Genomic DNA, 21,691 nt, shown 5'->3' on the forward strand with positions numbered 1-21,691 from the left:
GGCAGCCATACACTGTGTGCACGTACATTTGCAAATGCATACAAAAATAAGCCAAATTTGTGTCCCGCTATCATGCTACAGTCATTGGGCATTTTATTAGGTACACTTGTTCAACTGCTCATTAACACCATCTAATCAGTCAATGACAAGGCAGCAACTTAATGCATTTAGGCAAGTAGACATGGTCAAGATAGCCTGCTGATCTTCAAATCGAGCATCAGAATGAGGATTTTGAACATGGCATAGTTGTTTGGATTGAGCTGAGTATTTCAGCAATACCAGATCTACTGATCAACCATCTCTAGGCTTTACAGGCAACAGTCAGAACAAAAGAGAAAATACAAAGTGAGTGGCAGTTTTTGGAGTGGAAAGACTGCTTCAAGGCGATTACCACTCCCTACAGCCATGGCATGCAGAAGAGCATCTCTGAATGCACAACGTTGAAGCAGATGAGCCAAATCAGCAGAAGGCCACGCTGGCTGCCACTTGTTTAAGATAAGAACAGAAACCCGAGCCTACAACTCGCACAGCCTTGCCAAAACTGTTCAACAGAAGATTGGAAAAATGCTGCCTGGTCTGCTGAGTCTTTTATTCAAAAATAGGGCCAGAATCTCAAATATCAGTTTCTATTTGCGTATTTGATGCTTTTATTGTTAGCTTGGCCTGTATCAACTAATTTTTGCAACATATTGTACCACTCTACAGCCTAGTAAAACCACATTTACTGCTCGGTGGAGCTCATTTGCTGTCTGACCTACTGAAGAATAAAGAACTTTTTCACTACCCAATGGAGGCTGTATGTGTTTGAGTTTATGTGTACACACACGCACAGTGGAAAAAGACAGAGGAAGACAGTTGTGAACTTGTCTCTTTCTTCTGTGTCTTGTGTAAGTGTGTGTGCACTCATGTGCATGTCTGCATGTCTAAATTCCAGCGCAGCTCCACACAGGCCTCACATTGTTCTGGAGGAAACCTGACCTCTGAGCTCAGTATGACCATGATACATCTACAGCTCGTGTGTGTGTGTCTGTGCATATGTAAGTGTCTCCCAGTCTGTGTATGAGTCTGTGTGTGTCGTGTGTGACCTTGATAGGGGTCACCAGCTGTGGTGTGGATGTAGGAGAAAGTCTATCTTAAACAGCTGACAACAGACCCCCCCCCCCCCCCCCCACACACACACACACACACAGAACATTCAATTAGTCATCATTAGATTATATGCATTTCCTCCTTCTTATGCCTTTTTATCAGTGTTTTAAAGGTGCTCTGTGTCATGGCAGGAAGAACTGCATCATATTTCAGTTCATTTAATTACACACAATATAGAAATTGACACAAAAAGCCCCGTACATTGTAACACACAGGTGCACCATGGAACTGAGGCACTCAGACAAAGCAGGATAAAACATTAACAGCATTAGCTATGATAAGGTGACAACTTTAATACCCTGTCTGTCAGTATGTGGGCTGTAACTCTGTCAATAGGACACCAATAAAGGAAAAGAAGAAAAAACTGAAAGAAGAAGGGAGGGATTTAGAGAGACCTTGAGGCACAACTGACAGTAGACACTCTGACTCCTGCTGAGGAGGCTTCTATAGAGAGTGTCAGCTCATCAGAAAGGGGGGATAAGGTAATGCATTGAACAACATACACAATAGAGCTATGTGAGATGCTGGGAAGATGGCATGTGAAGGTGAGATCAGGATGACTTAACAATTCTACAGTGGGCCCCATTAGTGAATAAGCATGGTTGGTCACACACAGGGCGTAGCTTTCTCACCGTGGGTAGTTGGTGCAGTACTGGGTATAAATGTGGAACTCCTGACTCTGTAAAACACAACAACAAAAAGAGCAAATGAGTCGATGCAGCTTTGTAACATGAAACGAGACAGACTGAGGAGTGTAGAGGAGAAACGTGTCAGACGGTATGATGTCATGTCACACTTGTTGGCACTGTATCTTAGTGGATGCATGAAGGTGCATAGCAAAGCGAAAGCACAAACCTGTACTTTGAGTTAAATGCTGGTGTTGATAATGGTAAGAAGCCAACAATAAAAATGCTAACACAGAGCAACTTAGCAGGTGTAAAGTCCACCATGTCATCAACAGCCGATGGGAAAGTATATAATTTTAGAGGTATTAACCAAAGCTGACCTGATGATTATACCAGATGAAAGGGGAGGGGAATTAATGCCCGGATTTTATGGCACTGGCAACTGCATAGTTGTTGAGATAGTGTGGAGTTTGCTTTGACTGTTTTTTTGACACTTTATTATGTGGTAGCGAAATATCTTGTAAGTCTGTGAGGAGAACAATCACACCTCTGAGCATTTGGTCTGGATTTGTGCAATTTACTAATAATATCATGTCTGTCTGCCCAATTTTAGGTCTTTGAAAAAAGAATTAGCTGGCTCACAACAGTCACACGAGGTCGGCATTTGTTTTTGTCAGTGTTGCACAACTCCTTGGTGCTATTATAGTTTTATTTGCAGACTGTGCTGCTCTGTTTTCTCAGAGCAATAATTTCTCTGTGAAAATACAGATTTTAAAGCAAGATAGTGATTAAAACAAAAATCTTGTTTATGCAGGGCAGAAAGTCAAAAAGCAAAGCTTGTTGAGGAAGACAAGGAAGATGGCTCTAATGGGTTTTCATATCATGCAGATTGATATGATTTGAAAACACACGACGCAAGAGCGAATACATTCAAATTAAACCCAGCAGCACTACTAGCCAAATTATTAGCAGTAACTTAAAGTATGTGCGGCTGTGATTAAATGGGCTCAGACAGGAAAGCTGTGGTACTGCATAATCCCTTACAGGTCAATATGTATCCACATGCTTTTTCGCCTGTTTAATCAGTGGTTATAATACATCTGCAGTGGATTGTGTCCACTTTGATGAATTGGGTTATTTCATGTTTACTTAAAGCCCACAGACAAGGCTTCCACTCTTCCTTCGTTCACTGATCCTAATTTAACCTCATCCCTGTAGCTTATGATTAGCTTCCATCCTGGCCTTTAATTCTCTGTTTATCCCAACAGCCCTGAGCACTCAGATTAAATATCCCCTCGTACCTTACCCACCTCCCTTTTAACTGAGACTTTTCCCACCTCGCATACCTCCCTGAACATCAAAGACATCAAAGACAGCATGAGTTATCAAAGCTAGTCTAAACCTCTTTGCTCTCATCCTCCCATCATCCCTGCCTGCTCCCGACGATTATTTCTACAACACATTTTGATATCTTCTCTTCACCAATCTCTTATGGATATTCTCTTCTCCTCGATCCCTCCTTTCTCCCTGCAAGCGCTTCCTCTTCATCGCTCCCCTTTATCATATTCTCTTGGAGGCCTTGTGATAAACTCGTTTCTCTTGCGTAACGTGAGAATGTAACTGAACTCCATTTGTGTCCGTAATCACTAGTAGGGTGCAGGATGTGTACAGCTTTCAGGAAGTGTTAGCATAAACATGCAGAAGAAGTTTGCTCTGCATGTGTGTGAAAGAGTGCACATTATGAACCAGGACAATGTGATCGCTGGATTCTTAATAAACTTCGAGCACGTACCCACTTTGGATGTGTGCGTGTTTTGATTTGAACTAAATACGACGTCCAATCAGCTGGAAGCAAAGAGTCAATCCACCTCATGCACACAGTATATCCCACCAAAATATACTGAACAGAAGAACACGTACATAAAGACACAGACATCCTCCCATGATTTGTTAGCCCGAGGTGCTTCGTGGGAACCTTTCTTAATTGAAGAGCAGAGCTCTTCTCCACGTCTCCAGCAGTCTGCCGCCACAGACCAGGCCTAAACACAACCAGATGTGCCACCATCGATTTCTGATGACACAAACCAACACACTCCTAATACACACTCCTAATATCCTCCTGCACTGTGAACACAAGACCACAAAGTGCATAACGTCTGCTATATAATATAAATTTTAGAGCGCACGCATGAGCGCAGACATGCCAAAAAACACCCGTCCGTGCACACTCTTTGAACCTAACCAGGAAACCAGAAGGCCTTGAAATAACTCATGCCTATAATACACTATCCTTTAAAATACATATAAGCTATCTTAAAATCATATACTCATCATGTCAAAATATCCAAAAGTTATTAACTTTAAGCTGCTTCACATCACGAAAAATAAACACACCTCTCTGAGAGATCAAGATTCAAATTACACAGAAAAGACTTGTACTTATTTGAACTGCGGCCACTAATCGGTATGCAGGGAGACAGAAAAAGTTTAAGTTTGATAGATGGCTACGCGCCCACTCATCACTTTAATAGCAAGGTAATAAAGCTGCAGGTTTTATTGTTACGAGACCGGACTGGTCACAGTGAGTCATCAGGTATGCGCTGAACTCAGAGGATCATTAGGACCAAAAAAAATTCAGCGTAATTGTTCTCTCTTTGCTTCAGTCAGCATGTAGCAACCCATAAAATGCTTTAAAGGCTTACTCAACACATAGCACAGCGAAGATTTAGTCAAACAGAAAAGAACATGAGGATAGATAGCCAATTATCCAGAAGGGAGAGACGGAGATTTACAGCTAGATCTGTCTCCTCTTCAAACATTGTGCTTGCATGTGATCCTTGGCTGCTGAGACTAGAAAGGTATTAGCAGTGTTTGTGTGCGTCTCCGAGTGTGTGCATTTCACTGTAGATAGCGAAAGAGAGGTTTAGGAGTTTTCCAGGGTTTTTGAAACCTTGACTAACCTTTTTTTTTTAGCAATAAAGTGGAATTTGAGCTACAACCCGTTTACCAGAAGCCTGTGATATCATTAAGGACACATGCACAAACACAGAGCTCTAACTGTGGCTTCTTAATGTTAGAGTAGTGGGTTGGTCAGTGGAGACTAAACATTTCCAGGTGCTGGTCCAACTCTTGACCACCCCCCTATACAACTGTATTAAAGCTACTTGATGACAAATCTACACTAAACTAAATCCTTTAAAAACAAACACACACTGAAATCCAGACATGAATAAATATCGGTAACAAGCGTTTTGAGCCACTCGCAATACAAATATCACTAAACAGAAGAGCCTAATGTGAGACTGTTAGCGCCCGGGTTTAACTCTAACATCAGGTGTGCAAGTTCATTGCTAGTTTTAGTCCCTTCAAGGTGAAAATATAGTGCTTTCAACCTTTAAGGCTTAGTAACAGGGTGTGAAACTATAACGCACATACACATTTTAAGAGAAACCAGTTGAATCAATCAACCAGTTAGATATGAGCTGGAAATTTCTGGCGTTTTGTGAGAAGAAGAGGAAGCTTTACATATTGCCGTACAACTATAATTAAACCGTGTTCAGAAATGCTGACAGCAAGACGGGGCAGGAACCTGCTACCACTTCCAGTAAAAACAGAATATTTTAAATGGTTTTAATGGGTATCTGCGAGTCTTACAAGAGCAGTACGTCAGCAGTACGGATGTGTTTTCAGAAGCCCGAGGCTTGCTCTCAAGCTGGCTGTCTCCCAATTTATCCACTGCACAAACAACCAATAAATATCGCACGATTTTTTGCACATTGCAAGCGGTACAATCGTCTGACACCAAGACATCAACAAAAAGCTTCTTTTCCCTACATGAATGCCATTTTATTTTGAGACCTCTTTTTGCTAACTGTAAGATTAATCAGCTGGTTTCAAGATGTCATGAGGCTGGTTTGTTTATAGCTCTCAGTTAATTATGCAGCCATAAAACCAGCTTGTCTCAACAACAGTTGCTGCATTTAGAGAGTCTGTGACACTAACTGTGACTTTTTTTGTGTGTACATGGTCAGACAGTTGCTCTGCGGTTTTGGGTGTAATTGCAGAAGGAAAGGGAGGGAACGCAAAGTGTTTTACACAAAGTGCTGGTATGCAGCACTTTATAATGGGACATAATCGTGCCACCAGTTTGTAGGGCACCGAGAGACAGAGCAGGAGCTGAATCATACAGAAAAGAGGACCTCTGACACCGTGAGCAGAGTCTGAGTCCATTTTCCTTGATGAAAACTACAATTATCCCTCTTAAGCAAAAAGGTGATTAGGTGCTGTCATTCCTCCCCGCCCTGCTGTTCCTTTTAAAACTGACATTCGCACTGGCACAATAATGCTTCTTACCTCAATGCACTTTCTAGGAAGTTCATTTTAGCAATGTCATCACCTGATTTGAGGAAGGTATCGATAATTTCACATTTCTAGTTTCTCATTTTCTGTCTCGTTGATGTTGTTCTGTGTGCGTGTGCATGTGTCCAAAGCAGCTGTATGGACAGGTTTCAACAAGCAGAGGAGGAGAGCCCATGCAAGCAAAGAAACAGACAGTACAGGGTAGTACTTAGGACCTTTACTTAAACCTATAAAACTAAGCAAAAGTACTCCACTGCAAGTAAAAGTTCATTCAAAATCTTTAGTTTTTCCACAATATTCTCTAATATTAGATATTCTGTTAAATAAACAACAGTTAAGCTTGGCTCTCAATGGCTATATAAATGAAAGCATCTGAGATATTCAGAGGACAACTTCTAAAGATCTGAATTGTGACATTGTTTCTTTGTATAAGCCTAAAAAGCATTAAACTATTACAATATGTTGCATTTGCTGGAAACTAGCAAGTATAGCTGTTAAATAAATACAGTGGGGGGTAAAAAGCTAAATATAAAGTATTATAAAATGTATGTACTCAAGTACCTGAAAGTGCAGCACTTGACTAAATGTATTCAGTTACTTCCAGTACTGTGAACAGTGAAACTGATTACCTTGGATACAAAGCACTCTGCGATGGCCACGGGGTCTGCGTTGCACTTCTCAAGATCATGAAGAAGATCCCTAAAGCAAAAAAGTTCACAGCAGTTAACACTGTATTCCCGGGATTTACATTTTATACCTTCTTTTGTTTCTTCCTTGAATACACACACATATAAATGACTCTCCCGTGGTTCATTGTTCCAACAGTTGTGCTGAATTTCACGAGTAAAATCTCGGTGTTCAAAATGAGGTGATAGGCCACTGAACAAATTCAGAACTTCCATGAATTCAAACAGGGAGCAGCTCCTGTTGTGCAGCTGTAAATTCAGTGTAGGGACAAAAAGAACGAAAGAAACAGCCACTCCTGAAGTTATTGTTTCATGGCTAAAGCATGAGGTCATTGTGACCTCTTTTAACTGCTTTTATGTTTCCGTTTACTGGCCAGTTTGACTGTGTGGGGCAGCTGAGAAATGAATAGGTGGGAGTGAATGTTTGTGTCTCCAGACCACCATGACTGATGCTGGACCTGCCATCTCATCTGAATACAAAACTCACACACTGAAACACACAGTCTGGAGCGGTACTAGAGGTGACAAGCATGCAGACTGGGACTGATTATACACACACACACACACACACACACACACACACACACACACACACACTAGAGGCCTGGCTGCTGCAACAATGCCTTTCATAGAACAACAACAGGTGGCACAGTCCATTTTCAGTGTTGGGGAGGCTGCTGGCACATTATGCTCACCATCCACTTTATTAGGTACACCTGTTCAGTTGGTCTTTAAGGCAAAGAGGTCATAAAAAGAGCCAATCACATGGCAGCAGCTTGGTTCATTTACATATGTGGACAAATGCAAATAGACAGTGGAAGATCGGAAAATTGTTGGATGGTAGGGTCAGAATATAATGTAATCCGCATGAAAGCCTGGATCCATCCCGTCTTGTATCAACAATTCAGACGGACAGTGATGTAACAGTTTAGGGGGTCCCTTAAACCTATTTGACTTCTTGTTTTAAAACCACCACAGCCTACCTAAGTACTGCTGGTTTCATGACCATGACAATGAGTTCACTGTATACAGTCCACAGTCGCCACATCTCAGTGCAGTAGAGCACCTTTGCTCTATAAGATGTAGTGAAACGGGAGAGTCACATTATAGACGTGCAGCTGACAAATGTGCAACAGCTGCGTGACGACATCATGGACCAAAATTAAGGCAGTTCAGAAGGGGGTTCAACCAGGTACTAGCAAGGTGTACCCAATAAAGTGACTGGTGAGTGGAGAGACAAAGCAGTTTAGAGAAGCTTTGCGGCAAATCCAGGTTGATTTTAATGTCTAATGTCATTCTATCCCAACAGATACTGCAACATTTTGCAGCTGATGGATGATCTTACAGCTGAGTGAGAAGCTGGTTATCATTTTTAGACCACGATGATGCTTATGATATTTCATTAGCCCTTCGGAGAGGCACCAATTAAACGTAATTTTCCATTAAGACCATAGCGATGCCATAACAAAAAGAGTAGATTTAATAGAGATATTTTATAATATTCTCGATATTAGAATAACATCTGTGGCACAAACAGATCTGTAACTCAGAACTCAGTAACAGAGTGAAACTGAATTTCAGTCAGGCAACTCACATTTTAAATGGTTTATTGCAGTAGCAGCAAATAGTTAGAGTCACAAATCTATTATGGATGGAAAATTGGAGTGTTGTGTATTTAACCCCTGAATATGCTGTCAAACATGTTCAGGAATAGTTGAAATTACACCAGCATATCCTGGGAATTATGAGAGACACAATTAATAAAGTAATATACACCTCTCATAAAAGTACAAACATGAAGCGAAAATTTAAATGAGCAGAGCTGCTAATGGATGCATTAAAATAACACAGACGGTTATACCTGTGAGGAAATAATATATTTTAATGTAATTTAAAATGATTTTTTTTTTTGCAATATTTGGCTAATGAGTCATTTTAGTAAAGATTCCCAATGATATGAGAAGAAATTAGAGCCATTTAACCAAGACTGGGTGTTATGTGAAATAAGGAAACACAATAATTTAATATCCAAATTATTTAGCGACACATGATCTCCGTTTCTGATCTCCAAAAATTCAGAAACCAACAAATATAGGAAATCTGAGTGTCTTTGCTTTATGCCACACAGTCTTATTCATTATATTATATTTTCCTGATTATGTCTGTCGCTCTGTGTTGTACCTGTTAAAGTGGTAGATGTCCTGGATGTTGCCAAATAGTGACTTTTTGTCCTCAGAGCTCAAGGCCAGTCGAGACTGGTTACTTATGCACTCCAAGTAGTCCTGCAGAGAGAAAGAAGCAACAGTCTGTTAGGAGGTTGGCGTCTTGATTGGGACCAGCCTCGGCACACATACAGCAGCCCACCCACATAAACTCTTGCAGACACCGGAAGCTTTCAACCTCCCCTGGACGGCTGACTCTGGAAACAGAATCATACTGACAACATCCAGACACACTCAGACTCTCTGATCTTTATCTTTAGAGTGGATCTTATAAGTTATAGGTTTTGTTTCATCATTTTAAGAAGCCTTTCCAAAAAAATAAATAAATAAAAAGGGTTGTTGGGGAACAACTACACCTGCTAGGAAAACCAATATTAAATCCATGACTGAAACGAATCTGATTTGTTTTTAAATATCATTCTTAGGTTATCAAAAAATATGTTTAGGAAAGATTTTATGAACTATGTTACTTTTGCAGAATAAAGGCACACCGTTATGAGCCAATGAGTGATGGGTAAACTGGGGGTTCTTCATAATCAGTTTTTTTAATGCCATAATCCAAAAAACAAGAAAACAAAACAGAAAACTTACTTTTAAACGATTTAAACTGCAGTAATATAGTAAAAACACTTAACCCTGGTGTACTATGTTCAACTAAAAGCCAATTTCCTCTGTTGCTGATTCGTGTCAACACTTTGATAAGAGGATAAAGCAGGTCAACAGCTTGTAGCCCTGAAACTGTCTGGCTGTTGCTGGGAAGAACAGTTTTAAAACATAAAAAAAAAAAAAAAAATGTCGCCTCAGGAAGCTTTAACTCTGTGGCGCTTATCACCGCCTCCATCAGTGACATTAGTGATGAGTGCTCATATGACTGCTATTAAACAACAGCACTGCCAGATATCCATCTGGCCTGAAGAAAGAAAGAGAAAGGTGAGCGGCGACCGGTAGCTGGGAGCAGCAGCATTGAATGGAGCTGTGTGTTTTGCACGGGGACTTTTCACTGCTTTTTATACATTTCAAAAGAACAGAACAAATAGATCAACTGATCTTGCCCGTTCTGCAGGCAACTAAAAACCAACACAACACTGCTGCAGTTACTGAGAAGTGCAGTGCAAATAAACACAAAAGATTTCATCTAGAAAAGCGACAGTTCAACCCCAAATCAAATTTATGCATTTTCCTTTTGACCTGCCCAGCTTTGGCAAGGTGTCTTCTTTTGTATACAGTGAAATGACATCTCCAAATTCGAGAAAAAATGTATTTGAAAAACACAAAATGAATCTAAAAGAGCCTCTTGCTTGTGACTGAGTTACAGGATTTAATCTTTAATGGTGCTCCATGTTTCCTTTGGCTGTTGGGCAAAAGACACGCATTTCATTTTATTTATTTTCTTTGGTGCTTTGAGTAACAGTTTAATCCGTCTCCATTAAATCCAGGAGATGGCAGACATTTCTACAAACAACATCTCAAAGAAGGCCGCTAAAACAATATAGATTGAATTGAAGGGGAAAAATATATTAACTTGTTTTTGGGGTGAACTGTCCCTTCAAGCTACGAGCACATAGAAATAGAAAAAGTGCTTTTAAACCACATTACTGTCTGAAACTGGGAAAATCTTACAACACTGAGAAAAGCGCCAGGCTGCCTTCGACATGCACAAACACAACTCGCCATTTCAGTGCAGACAATACTTGTGTGTTTTTAAGAGACCAAAGACAGGGAGGGAGAGGTTGGTTTTTTGTTTTTTTAATGTTCTCTCCCGTCGGCCTAATTTGCAGTCGGTTGCCAAGAGTTTCTGTTCCAAGTATTGTTTTATGCATTTATTCATTATTAGTTTAACTAGCTCAAGTCTGAGCTGCAATCCATTAAACTGTGTTTGGTTAGGCAAAGGCATAGAAAAACAGAAACAACTGGAAAAAGTGATCTGAATGTAAAGAGTGTACAAGTTTTTGCAAGAGCTTTAGGGCAACGTTTTAGGGCAAGGATTTGAGATACAGAAAGAAATCGTGCTTAAAAGGGAAGGCGGTGATTATGTCTAAGGTCACATAAAGAGGTCATGTTAAGATTTTGTTGATGTTGGCAGTAATGTGTAAACTGATAGTTTATTAGCCACAGGGTCAAAGATCTGACCTGGCCTGACCCGCTCACTCATCACACTCAGCCAAAGCCTCTGCAGGCTCAACAACGGGAAGCGTTCACAGACACACACCTGAGGGTTCACTTCCTGCTAAGCATCAGGCTTCACATGTGCAAGCTTAATAACTTTATTGTGTTAACCATTAATCTCCTCAAGCACACACTCCTTTTCCACAATCACACGCAAAAAAAAAAACAAAGTTGTCCTTCTGCCCTTCAGTGGGAAACCGTTTCTCCAGACACTGATGAGGGCAAACGACAGAAAAGGGATGTTCCCGGATCATTTCCGGATCGTGACATTGTTGGCTAATGAGGATTTAGGCTCATGCAAACAAACATCATATTCACCAATTTAACAACACTTAAGGAGCATTTTAAAAAAAAAAAAAGAAAAAAAAAAAAAAAGAAGCCTGCAAAGTTGCAGAAAGATGAAACACAGTTGAGCCCAGGGGAGTCTGGGTAAATATTTGTGTTAAGGCCGTCACACCCTCCTACAGCAGCATTGGATTATTGAAATGCAAGATGGCTAATGATGCAGGACAGTGCTGAATACTGATGAGCTGTTGCTGTGCTTGTGGTGGCTGCTAGCTGTGCTTTTCTCTTCACTGTAGGTTAACTGTGATGTTAAAAGCCCTTTTCACACATATACAATCAGTGCAATCCATCCCCGATGCACTCATTGAAACAGTCATTAAAAAGGTAAAGTAAGGCTGAATGCATGTGTCTTTTCCAAAGTGCTAGTGACAAATTAGCTTTCTTGAAATGCAAGTGTGGTTGAGTGCTGGGTGGTCTGATCCACTGATGGCAATCGGCGGGCTGCAGTAGTAGAAGCAGTAGAGGGTTATTAAGTGCAGCTTCTAAGCCCTGTTCAGTGTTTTCTTAACCTACTTAGGATACTGTTATCTTGGAGCTAAATCCCTTTTCCTATTTTCACCCTCTATCCCATTTCCTCACCTCTGATAGGAGGAGGAGGAGGAGGAGAGGGTGGAATATCAGGAGTGAAACACCAAAAACACATATCACAAAAAAAAAAAAAAAAAAAAAAAAATAATATGTGTGATGATGGATCCATTGTGCACTCCAAAGCCAAAATAACACAACCTAGACATACAAACACATGCACAGACACTTTGGCCTATGAATCGACAGCTCGCCAAGGGCGGACAATGTGGGAAAAAGTGGATGAAGATTTCAAGCCACCACTTTATAATAAAGCTGCAGGATACAACATGCACCACATACATTCAACACAGTGAATTTTTTAGTTTTACATAGAGCTGAATACAGAAACCAAAAGGCAGGAGAGGCCAAAGAGAGCAACCTTTGATAAAAAGCTCTACACCCAATCCTTAACAAAGCCACTCAGATACTGACTACAGGCAAGGTGTATCCTTGCAGTTCAAAGCCAGCCAAACACACAGACACACACACAAACGAGTGCATTAGCTCGAGTGTGTGTGCATACAGTATGTGTGTGCCTCTGTGTGCAGCACAAAAGGCGCTGGTGTCATGTAACTCGCCCAAACTCTGGCTGGTGACCTTATTGCATTAAAGTTTTCCAGAAGGCACCAAGCAGTATGCGTCATGTGCATTAAATATGTATTATCTGGCAATTTAAAGCCTTCCTGAAGAGATCAGGGTCAGGCAGTCACTGGACTGACATCCATTTAATGATTGCCTGTGTCAGGAGGCACTTCTTTCACTCAATTCCCTATTCTCTGCTTTGCTGTTATTCTCTCTCTACTCTCCTATCAAAAATAAGTCTAACAACGCCAAAAATACATCTTAAAAATGTGTTTTTTTAAGTAAAACTACATAAAATTTGTCCTTTATTTGGCTTTATTCATTTCAGGACCCCTGAGATCGCCTTTATAATCCATTAAGGTGGCTGGATCCCTTGGTTTGAGACCAGAGACATAAATTACCTCGCCACCTTGAGCAACAGTAAGCTTGAACATGTCTGAAAAGGGAGAAATCGGTAAAAACTATCTAATAATAATCATTTTATATATAATTGATATATATTTTAGTAAGACACACCAATAACTTGCCACCCCCCCCCAAAAAAAAGTAGTTGTAGTCTTTCTAACTTTTTTCCACATCTCTCTCTTTGTTTGATGTTCTGCCAAATATGCTAATACTCTGAAGCTTTGAAGTTTCTGTGCATGTGCAGGATCCTTCTGTTTCCAATTTCCTTCACATGTCATGTTGTGTAGCCAAGTTATATATTATTTGGAATTCTAGTCCCTTACCTCTACAATGCTACGTAGGTCCTGTACGTAGGTTCTCTCTGTGTCCAGTATTTCCTGCACCACCCGGTCCACATATGTTCTTGGTCCCTGTTTCGCCCGCTCCCCTCCTTCTGGGCTCAGCTCAGGCTCTGAATTTTCAGTTGGAGTCTGTCCACTGCTGTATCTTCCTTGCCCTGTCCCTGTGTCCGTTGCTCCATCATTTCTGTCATCTTCCTCTCTGCATTCCAGTTGCCTCGCAGGGACCAGCTCCAACCGAATCGCCCCAGAGTCCCGGTCTGCGGTCATGGGGTTACAGTGCGGGGCAGCGACAAGAGTTGTGCGGCTGCCCAACGAGCAGTGACTGTCCCTGGAGGAGGCAGAGGAGGATGTGGAGCTGTAGCTGATGGGCCTTTCGGCGCTGTCGGGAGAGGAGTCCATGCTGAGGGCGGAGCAGTAGCGAGAAGAAGCGTGGCGGAAGGCTGGGTTGCGGAGGCAGCGAGCTGGGATGTCAACGGAGCTCAGGACTGACCCGGTGTCCGGGACCTCAGGAACAGGAGGCAATGCATCAGGTAGGTAGCTGTAATCGTCTGGAAGGAAAATCAAGCAAAGGAAGAGATTCTCATTAATTCACCAGTGCTAAGATTACATTCATATTGCTCTGTGTTCATGTCCTAGATATTGGCTTTGCCATAATAATACTAATAATAATAATAATGATGATGATGATGATGCCCCCAAAAGAAAAAGAAAAAAAAGAGTGAAATACAACAAGGACAACAACAGTAGATCGTACACACACTCACACACTTCCTCATTTATTACAATCAAGCCCCTGACTTGGAAGACTGCTGAGGGCTCCATGGAGTCTGGTTAGAAAAAAAATACTGAAAATGCCATGGTTTAAGTTTTATGGCATTGCATTGTCAGTGAGTTGGCCAAAGATTGTGGTGCAAATGGGTTGAATGCCTGATCGAAATTACATTTTGGGTGACTTTCTATTTATCCTGGACAGAAGAGAACCAGAGATGTAAAAGCTAGACATACATTACATAAACCACTGTACTTTGTCTTGGTGTTTAATAATACAGTTCAAAACTGCACGTCCTCATTTGTGTATCATCATCCGTCTTAAGTAATCTATGGTAACACAGCCACAGCATTGAACAGGTCGTACAACATGCCCCAGCATAAGTCACACAAAATAATCAGATTTTATTTTCATAAACCAAGATAGCACACTCTGTGGTCTTCACTTCTTTCCAGCATACAACGTCCTCTTTTCGGACAAAGATTTTAAAAGAAGAATCTCAATCGGAAACTTTAAGCCACAAGGATGGACATAATAGACACTATACAGAAGAAGTTCAAAAAAAACTGTCTAAATTAATATTCATGGGGAAAAAAACTCAATCGCTGACCTACACTAAAATTCTGATTATATTCACTCAGTTGAAAGGCTGTGCTGCCCTCTTTAAACACTTAACACTACGACTTTTATACTCTTCACAGTCTCCGTTTAGCATCCCGATTCCTTACATTCCTACTGACCACGGGCCAACTGACCACCCATCACCAACCTTCACAGATTTGCCCCCACTTGTATCCAAAGAAATGCTTTGACTCACAAGGAGCTGACAGTAATTCCAATTCCAGATGAGAAAACATACACAACCACAGGAAACACAACCCTTTGAATTCTTATTTATTTGCATAGACGAGGATTTTATGTTTGTGTGAGTAGACATTTTTGCAAGAATACAAAAAGATTACCAGTGTAATGCTGAAAGCACGCCACTTACAGTTATGAATGAAACCCCTATTTCCAAGGCAGACAAGTTTGTGTGTTTGCGTGTACCTACAGGAGTCTACTTGGCATCCAGCACATGCCAAACTGGCTCAAGACCTTGTGTTTGCGTTAAAGATATGATTACCAGCTCCCAAGGCCCCACAGTCAGGGCAGCTGAAGTGAAACCACAAATGCAGCGTATCAGACAGAAGCCTTCCAAGTTTCCAAGGTCTTGCTTCACAGAAAGGCTTTGATGGCAACAACCGAGAACAAATGTGATGAAGCAAAGGGAAGAACAACGTGCAAGAGCCTTATAACAGCTCTGTGGGGGTTTGACACCATCAAAGCTAGAAGCACCAGTGAACCGGCAGCTGCCATGTTGTGGCAACAATGATATCCAGCGCCGTTCAGGACAGCGTAGCTCGCTTGCTGCCAGTAGCACCTACTCACCCTAAGCCCATCTCACTTCAAAGGCTCAGAGATCACAGGTTCAGGTTCAAAAACATGAAACGTGAACCTGAGAACAAGCTCAAAGAATCCTGGTAAAAACCCGCTCTCTCACCTTTCACACAGGTACCTCGGACGCTTTTAGTTACAGCGACAGCTTTTTTTTCCCCCCTTTGGTGGCTGCACACTAGTCAGACTGGTCCCGTGATAAGAAGATCACACTGGAGCAGCTTTTATAACATCAATACTGAACCTGTATGTAACTTTACTGGATCAAGGTTCAGATTTTTTGGACACATTTTCCATTTGCAAGATAAATGTCTGTACGCACTTCTGAAAGCCATCCAGTTCTGTGGGGACTTTTAGCTCTAAAATTTAGAGCTAAAAGTCAGTTTCATTTAGCAAGAATTAGATAACACACACTCTGCAAGAAATACATTGGGCATGGATGGAAATAAAAGAGATAGCCTAGCTATGAGCCGCTTCAAAATATATCATCCGTCATCTCTTTATAATGATCTCTAATTGGGAGCAAATTAATGTTTCTGCCTTTCAGATTTTCAAACACACATCAAATGGGAAGTGTGATCATCTGTCACCGAAAGTTTCAGACGTCCAACATTGTGTACAGACCTTACCCCCCATACAGGTCTGAAGGAATCTTTCAGTTCCTTGAAAGGAAAAAAAAAAAAATTCCTGGGACTGAAAGTTCGTCAGAATTTACCTGGAAATGCAACTGAATAAGCACATTTGCTTACAGAGTCCTGTGAAGCTGTAGGGACTGCAAGGTCTGCTGATAATGTCTCATAATGCTTGCGACACACCTTTCCCGTGACACGTTTATCTGATCCTTTATTAACAGATACAAACAAGAGCTTTAAGTCAGAAAAATCACTTAAGCCATGCGATATTATCAGCCATATGTTTCCTCACGCTGTCAAGCCAGTTTTCTAAATCCACCTCTCAAAAAAACCCAACAATGAGATCTAATGAGCTCCATCATATCTTTCTCTACTTTTAATTTTGCTCCGCTAGTGTGCCAAGAAAAACAGGAAGGATCTGGAGCGCCCAAAAACTGAAGGAGCATGAAACTGCACTTCCCTCAGACAAGTTTGGAACAGATTCCCTGTGCATGTGTGTCCATGCAAATTTCTGCAGTGCCAAACCTGACTCCCCCCCCCCCCCTAACGAAAACATCAGATAGTAGAAAAAGAATTTGCTGGGCAAAAACAATTCACAGAAAAACCAAAGGGCCTTGGCTTTTTTATAAACAGCGCCCTGCTTTCAAGTTACCATACACAATGGCCAAAGGGTTGTATAACACATCTCGCCATTAATAGGTAACAGACAGTTTTCTTTGCACTTTGACAAATCTGTGATACATCGTTTCTTATCACAGCTGCTAATGTATGTGTATCTATAATGTGTGTGCATGTTTCACACAAAATGCATTAGGTTTATCACTCCAAAGATAAGACTAACTAAGCTCATAACTTAATGGTCCTTACACCAGCCATTGCAGCTAGATATGGTCAGGCAGTGTGCGCACACGTGCAACCTACACCCATACACACAGACGCACGCTCATGCGCAAACATACAAAGAGAGCAAATACAGAGAAGCCAAGCTTGGAGTGAAACCCAAACATCACAGAGAAGATTGCCCCATCGTGTGTTTGCCCAACCCCTCCTTACCACCTCCCAGCTTCATGTTTGGGGCACACCCTGTCCGTTTCCTGGGTGAAATGGCTCTCTCACACACACACACACACACACACACACACACACACACACACACACACACACACACACACCAATGATGGCCAGTCTTTAGTTACCTCCTGTCCAGATTATGTTCAACTTGATCCTTGTAAATGATCTCTAATTATGGTCCTAAGCATGCAGGTTGGGACTGTGTCTCCTCTGTGTGTGTGTCAAATGTCTGTGCATATGAGGATTAGGCTAGTGTGTGAGGGCCAAGTTTCCTGCCAGAGCAGAGGGAGAGAGAGTCAGTGAGTGCCGGAGCAACCTGGCTTCAATCTCTGGCTTTCATTTAAACTTTGTAAAGCACCCTGGCACAAGAAGCTGAGGGGTGCTTTACAATTCAGCTATTCTTAATATGTTGACCATCACACCCATCTGTAAGGCAGACAGCAACAACTAAAAGGAAGCAGACCGAAAACTGTGCAGACACAGTAAAAAGAAACCGTGGTAAAAAACAATGAGTCGCATTTTGTGTTTTACTGTTTAAAGAATGCAATGGTGGTATTATAAAATGATTAAAAACAATCCCGTTCATCTGGATTTTATTTACATTTTTTTCTTCACATGCAATTTAGTGGTGAATGAGCCCCATATAAACTATTAAACTTATCAGAAATTACTGACCATGAAAATAGTTTTTCATGGTCAATCTCCACCTCAACCCTGCAGAAACTTGGGAAATGGACCATCTCAGTCTCTCCGTTTCTTTTCAGTTTCTGCAGGACAGAATGAACTGAATTTGACATAATATGTCTGCGTGTAGCAGCGCATGCAAAAAGCAGCTTATGTTATGGATAAGTATGACTCTGTGAGACCAAAACAATGACAACAATGGAGAGGGAACCAAGTCAGTAACTTGGAAGTCAGAAGCGAAACAAAGAAGAGCCTTTCTTAATCGGTTCTGCTCTTGAAGATCAGGTAAACTTCACTAACTCATTGTTTCATAGAACATAAAATCTACTTTTACATATCTGTTAAATATTTTATGGCAAGCAACCATATAACTAACTAAACAGTCTCAATAATTATTTTTAACAAGCAATACTGAGGAAGATGTAAATCTGGATAGCATAACTGCCTGTTGTCTACTTTGTAAAATGCACTGAAGTGGTCAAAAACACTTTACTCCAAAGTATAAAGGAGTCAACACCACTTCTCCTCATTAACGTGCATTAAGACCATTTAAAATCCAAATTTGTGGAATCAATCACATTCACAAGACTGCCACTAGCACACATCAAAACACAGAGTGTATTCACATGCTCATGACAACCCGCCACAGCGCCAGTTTTGCTCCATTTACAAAGTTAGCCAGACAAGCCTCACTACCAGTCCAGCTAGGTTTAATGACTCATGCGGCACTCAACTTCAGTAACACACTTTATGGTCACCTGAAGTGTTCTTTGTTCTGGAGAGGTCAGTAAACAGCTGTTAGCAACCTTCTCTCTTTATGGCCCTCAGGATCCTTACAAGTAGCTCAGCAGGCACAAACAGCTATGTGAGTGCTTTGTAAAGGACATGTGAACCTCCAAGGGGTAAACAAGTTGAAAGTATTATGTCATCTTCAGATTCTGGAGTGAAAAACAATTCACATTGTTTATTTTAAGTTAAGTGGTATCCCTAATCACTGGGTTTGTACACGAGTAGTTAACTGAGCGCAGCAGTTTGGGGATTCCAGAAACAAAGCCGCCATGCTACTTCCAGGGAGGATCCCTCAGCAATAAAACACAGGCATGTGAATACGAAAGAGGGGATTTTTTTTTTTTTTTTAACAAAAAACTGGACATATGGAAAATACCCACTTGGTATGGCTAGCTTGGTTTGGTGTGAGTTAAAGCAATCTTACAGAGTGAGAGGGGGACTCACGTAGGAGGGGAAACAAAGTGCCAAACAAAAAAAAAAAAAAGGCAGGTATGCTGTGAATTAGGCCACATGTGCACAAAGATCTGTTTATGCACACACACAGATGTTCACAAATTTATTTCTGCATGCAAGTCCGCAGCAATATTTCAACAAATGAGACCCTTATGGGAATGCAGAGGCAGAAAGTACAAACGGACTTCTTTAGAAAATGAACTAAACTTCTGAAAAGTCAAAAATAAATTCACCAAAAACAGAATACGGTTTTGAAAACAAATTAAGGTTTGTAGTAGCTTTGTAGCATTCATCCCTTTCCTCTTTCCTGACAAAAAGTATCCCGATCAAACCACCTTCCTTAGAGCCAACTTGAGCCAAAACTCATTACAAGCAAAGACAGCCACTTCACAACCCTCAAGAAAATGCTCCAAGCCACCTGCTTTATGAGGATGATTCAAAGGTTAAAGATTAACACAGATAAAAAGGCATCAACATGGTCATTTGCAGCATGACAGCATGGAGAGACTGGGCATATCAATAAGCTCAGGCTGCATCCCCCTCCCAACCCTCTGAATCATTCCTGCTTCCATTTGTTTGCTCACTCCTTTCCCCCCCAATTTAGGTCATTTTCACCAAATTCTCACAACTATCCTACCCCTCTCCTAATTCCGGCCATTTTCTTTCTCCCTTCCTGTCATTCTTCTCTTCCCTCCTTCTATTATGCATTGAAGCTTTGAATGTGTTTGGCAGCTCATAAAATAAGTCGGCCAAGTTCGCTGTGTTTAAATATGAGCTGCACATTACATTCCTACAGGCTCAAACCATGCTTCTGCAAGTATATACTTTACTATGTAAAAATACACATTGACCAGCATGCATATAGCACATGGCTGCAGACCACCGGGGCTCATATTTGCTTTTGGAGCGCATGTGTTCATAACACTTGCCTTTCACGCTCAGAGCACTTATACTCCGATAAATGCAGCTTTCCTCTTGTATAGCCAAGACTATATTCCAACCATCGTACTGTTGGAGCTGTGGGAGGGTTTAAAATGAATCTGTACAAGTTCACCAGAAAAATATTTACCTGTAAAGAACCAGAATTTGAAGACAGGAGTGAGCGCACCAGACATGACTTGACCACACACTTTGCACATCTCAAAAAGCCTTCAATCAAAGCTGTTTGTTCGTGTGTGTTCTTGTTTATTCTTCACCAAGCCTACCAGATGGCAAATGAGTTCAATGCCATGCAGTCTGTTGCTGACGTTGCATTTTTCTGGTATCCAAGGACTTTAAAAACGTAACTAAATCCAGGATATGCTATGATGAGTGACGAGAATGTAAAAGGCAAGATGGAAGTAAAGCAGCCCAGTGGTCTTCACTTTGGCAGCATCTTTGTAAAGTCGTCAAGCAATCAGACTTGTGCGACTGCAACAGAGTGAGAAACGAGGAGGAGAGATCCCAGAGGAATGAAAGTAGGAAGAAAAGATGAGAAGAGAGGCCAAAGGTCGAAAAACACCCACTCCACTGCTTTTTCTCTTTTCCATTTCCCACTCTCGCTCCCATGTTGAATCCTGCCTTTTGTGGCACTTTAACCAACACATTTTATCTCCATTTTAAAACCAATCTACCAAATTCTTTCATCTTTTTTACAGGCTATGGAGAGGTTCCCGATCTTCCGCTGCGTCCACTTAAGGTCAACCTCTGTTTCTGATAGAGACGTAGACTTGATTTCAACTGACACTAAGGACCTTAAAGTGTCAGCCTGGATTTCACACTGCAGTCAAACAAATGTAGAGAGCAGAGGAAGAAAAGGGGTGGGGGATTGCAGAGGTGGGAGAGACAGAGTGAGGCGAAAGATGGGATTTGAGACATGGGGTGGGGTTTCCACTGAACAGCTTCCCAATGGACCAACAATGACCAGGACATGTGTTATAATGCAGACACTTTGGAGGATTGATGGAGGAAAATGAAGCCTTCTTTCTTCAATGTGTTTCTGTGCACATCCGCCAGCCAGATTTAAAACATCACTTTGCACGTTATCGCTGGTAAAGCCTGAAGCTTGAACTCGATCTGTGACTCGGCAGACCCCTGGGGTTTCATGGCCTCACGAAAATGGTTAAAGTCAAAGTCAACACACACAGCTGGCAGGATAATTACAAACAAATGCCTTCTTCTTTCACGTAATTACATAAAACCCTTTAAATGATTAAAACAGCCACCACACATAGGTTCATTTACACACATTATGTACACAGATTAACACATTGTATCTCCATGTTTACAAGATGCGAGTTAAAAGCCGAGACTCTCTGTTACCGACACTGCGGACTTGAGGAATGTGCAGTGTGCTTTTAGTTGACAGCACCGGTGTTTAGCTGTGGGAAAAGCATTCACCAACAACCCATCCCTATTTTCAGACACTCAGT

The 21,691-nt window shown here is 41.3% G+C and overlaps 1 protein-coding gene across 1 annotated transcript in view; it reads right to left on the minus strand.

The window, feature by feature from the left end:
- The window catches only part of LOC146692061 (pleckstrin homology domain-containing family G member 1), a 33,739-nt gene that overhangs the window by 10,281 nt on the left and 1,767 nt on the right, over positions 1 to 21,691 (minus strand). Inside the window, exons 2-5 of the mRNA XM_085432002.1 lie at positions 13,431 to 13,996; positions 9,002 to 9,102; positions 6,764 to 6,833; positions 1,782 to 1,828 (exon numbers count right to left, since the gene is read on the minus strand). Coding sequence (XP_085288128.1) covers positions 1,782 to 1,828; positions 6,764 to 6,833; positions 9,002 to 9,102; positions 13,431 to 13,996 — 784 coding nt within the window. The remainder of the gene's footprint in view (positions 1 to 1,781; positions 1,829 to 6,763; positions 6,834 to 9,001; positions 9,103 to 13,430; positions 13,997 to 21,691) is intronic.

This window comes from Copadichromis virginalis, linkage group LG15 (genome assembly GCF_057382275.1).
Source record: "Copadichromis virginalis isolate Kocher_CV1m ecotype Utaka linkage group LG15, C_Virginalis_male_GT1.1, whole genome shotgun sequence".
Classification (NCBI taxonomy): domain Eukaryota; kingdom Metazoa; phylum Chordata; class Actinopteri; order Cichliformes; family Cichlidae; genus Copadichromis; species Copadichromis virginalis.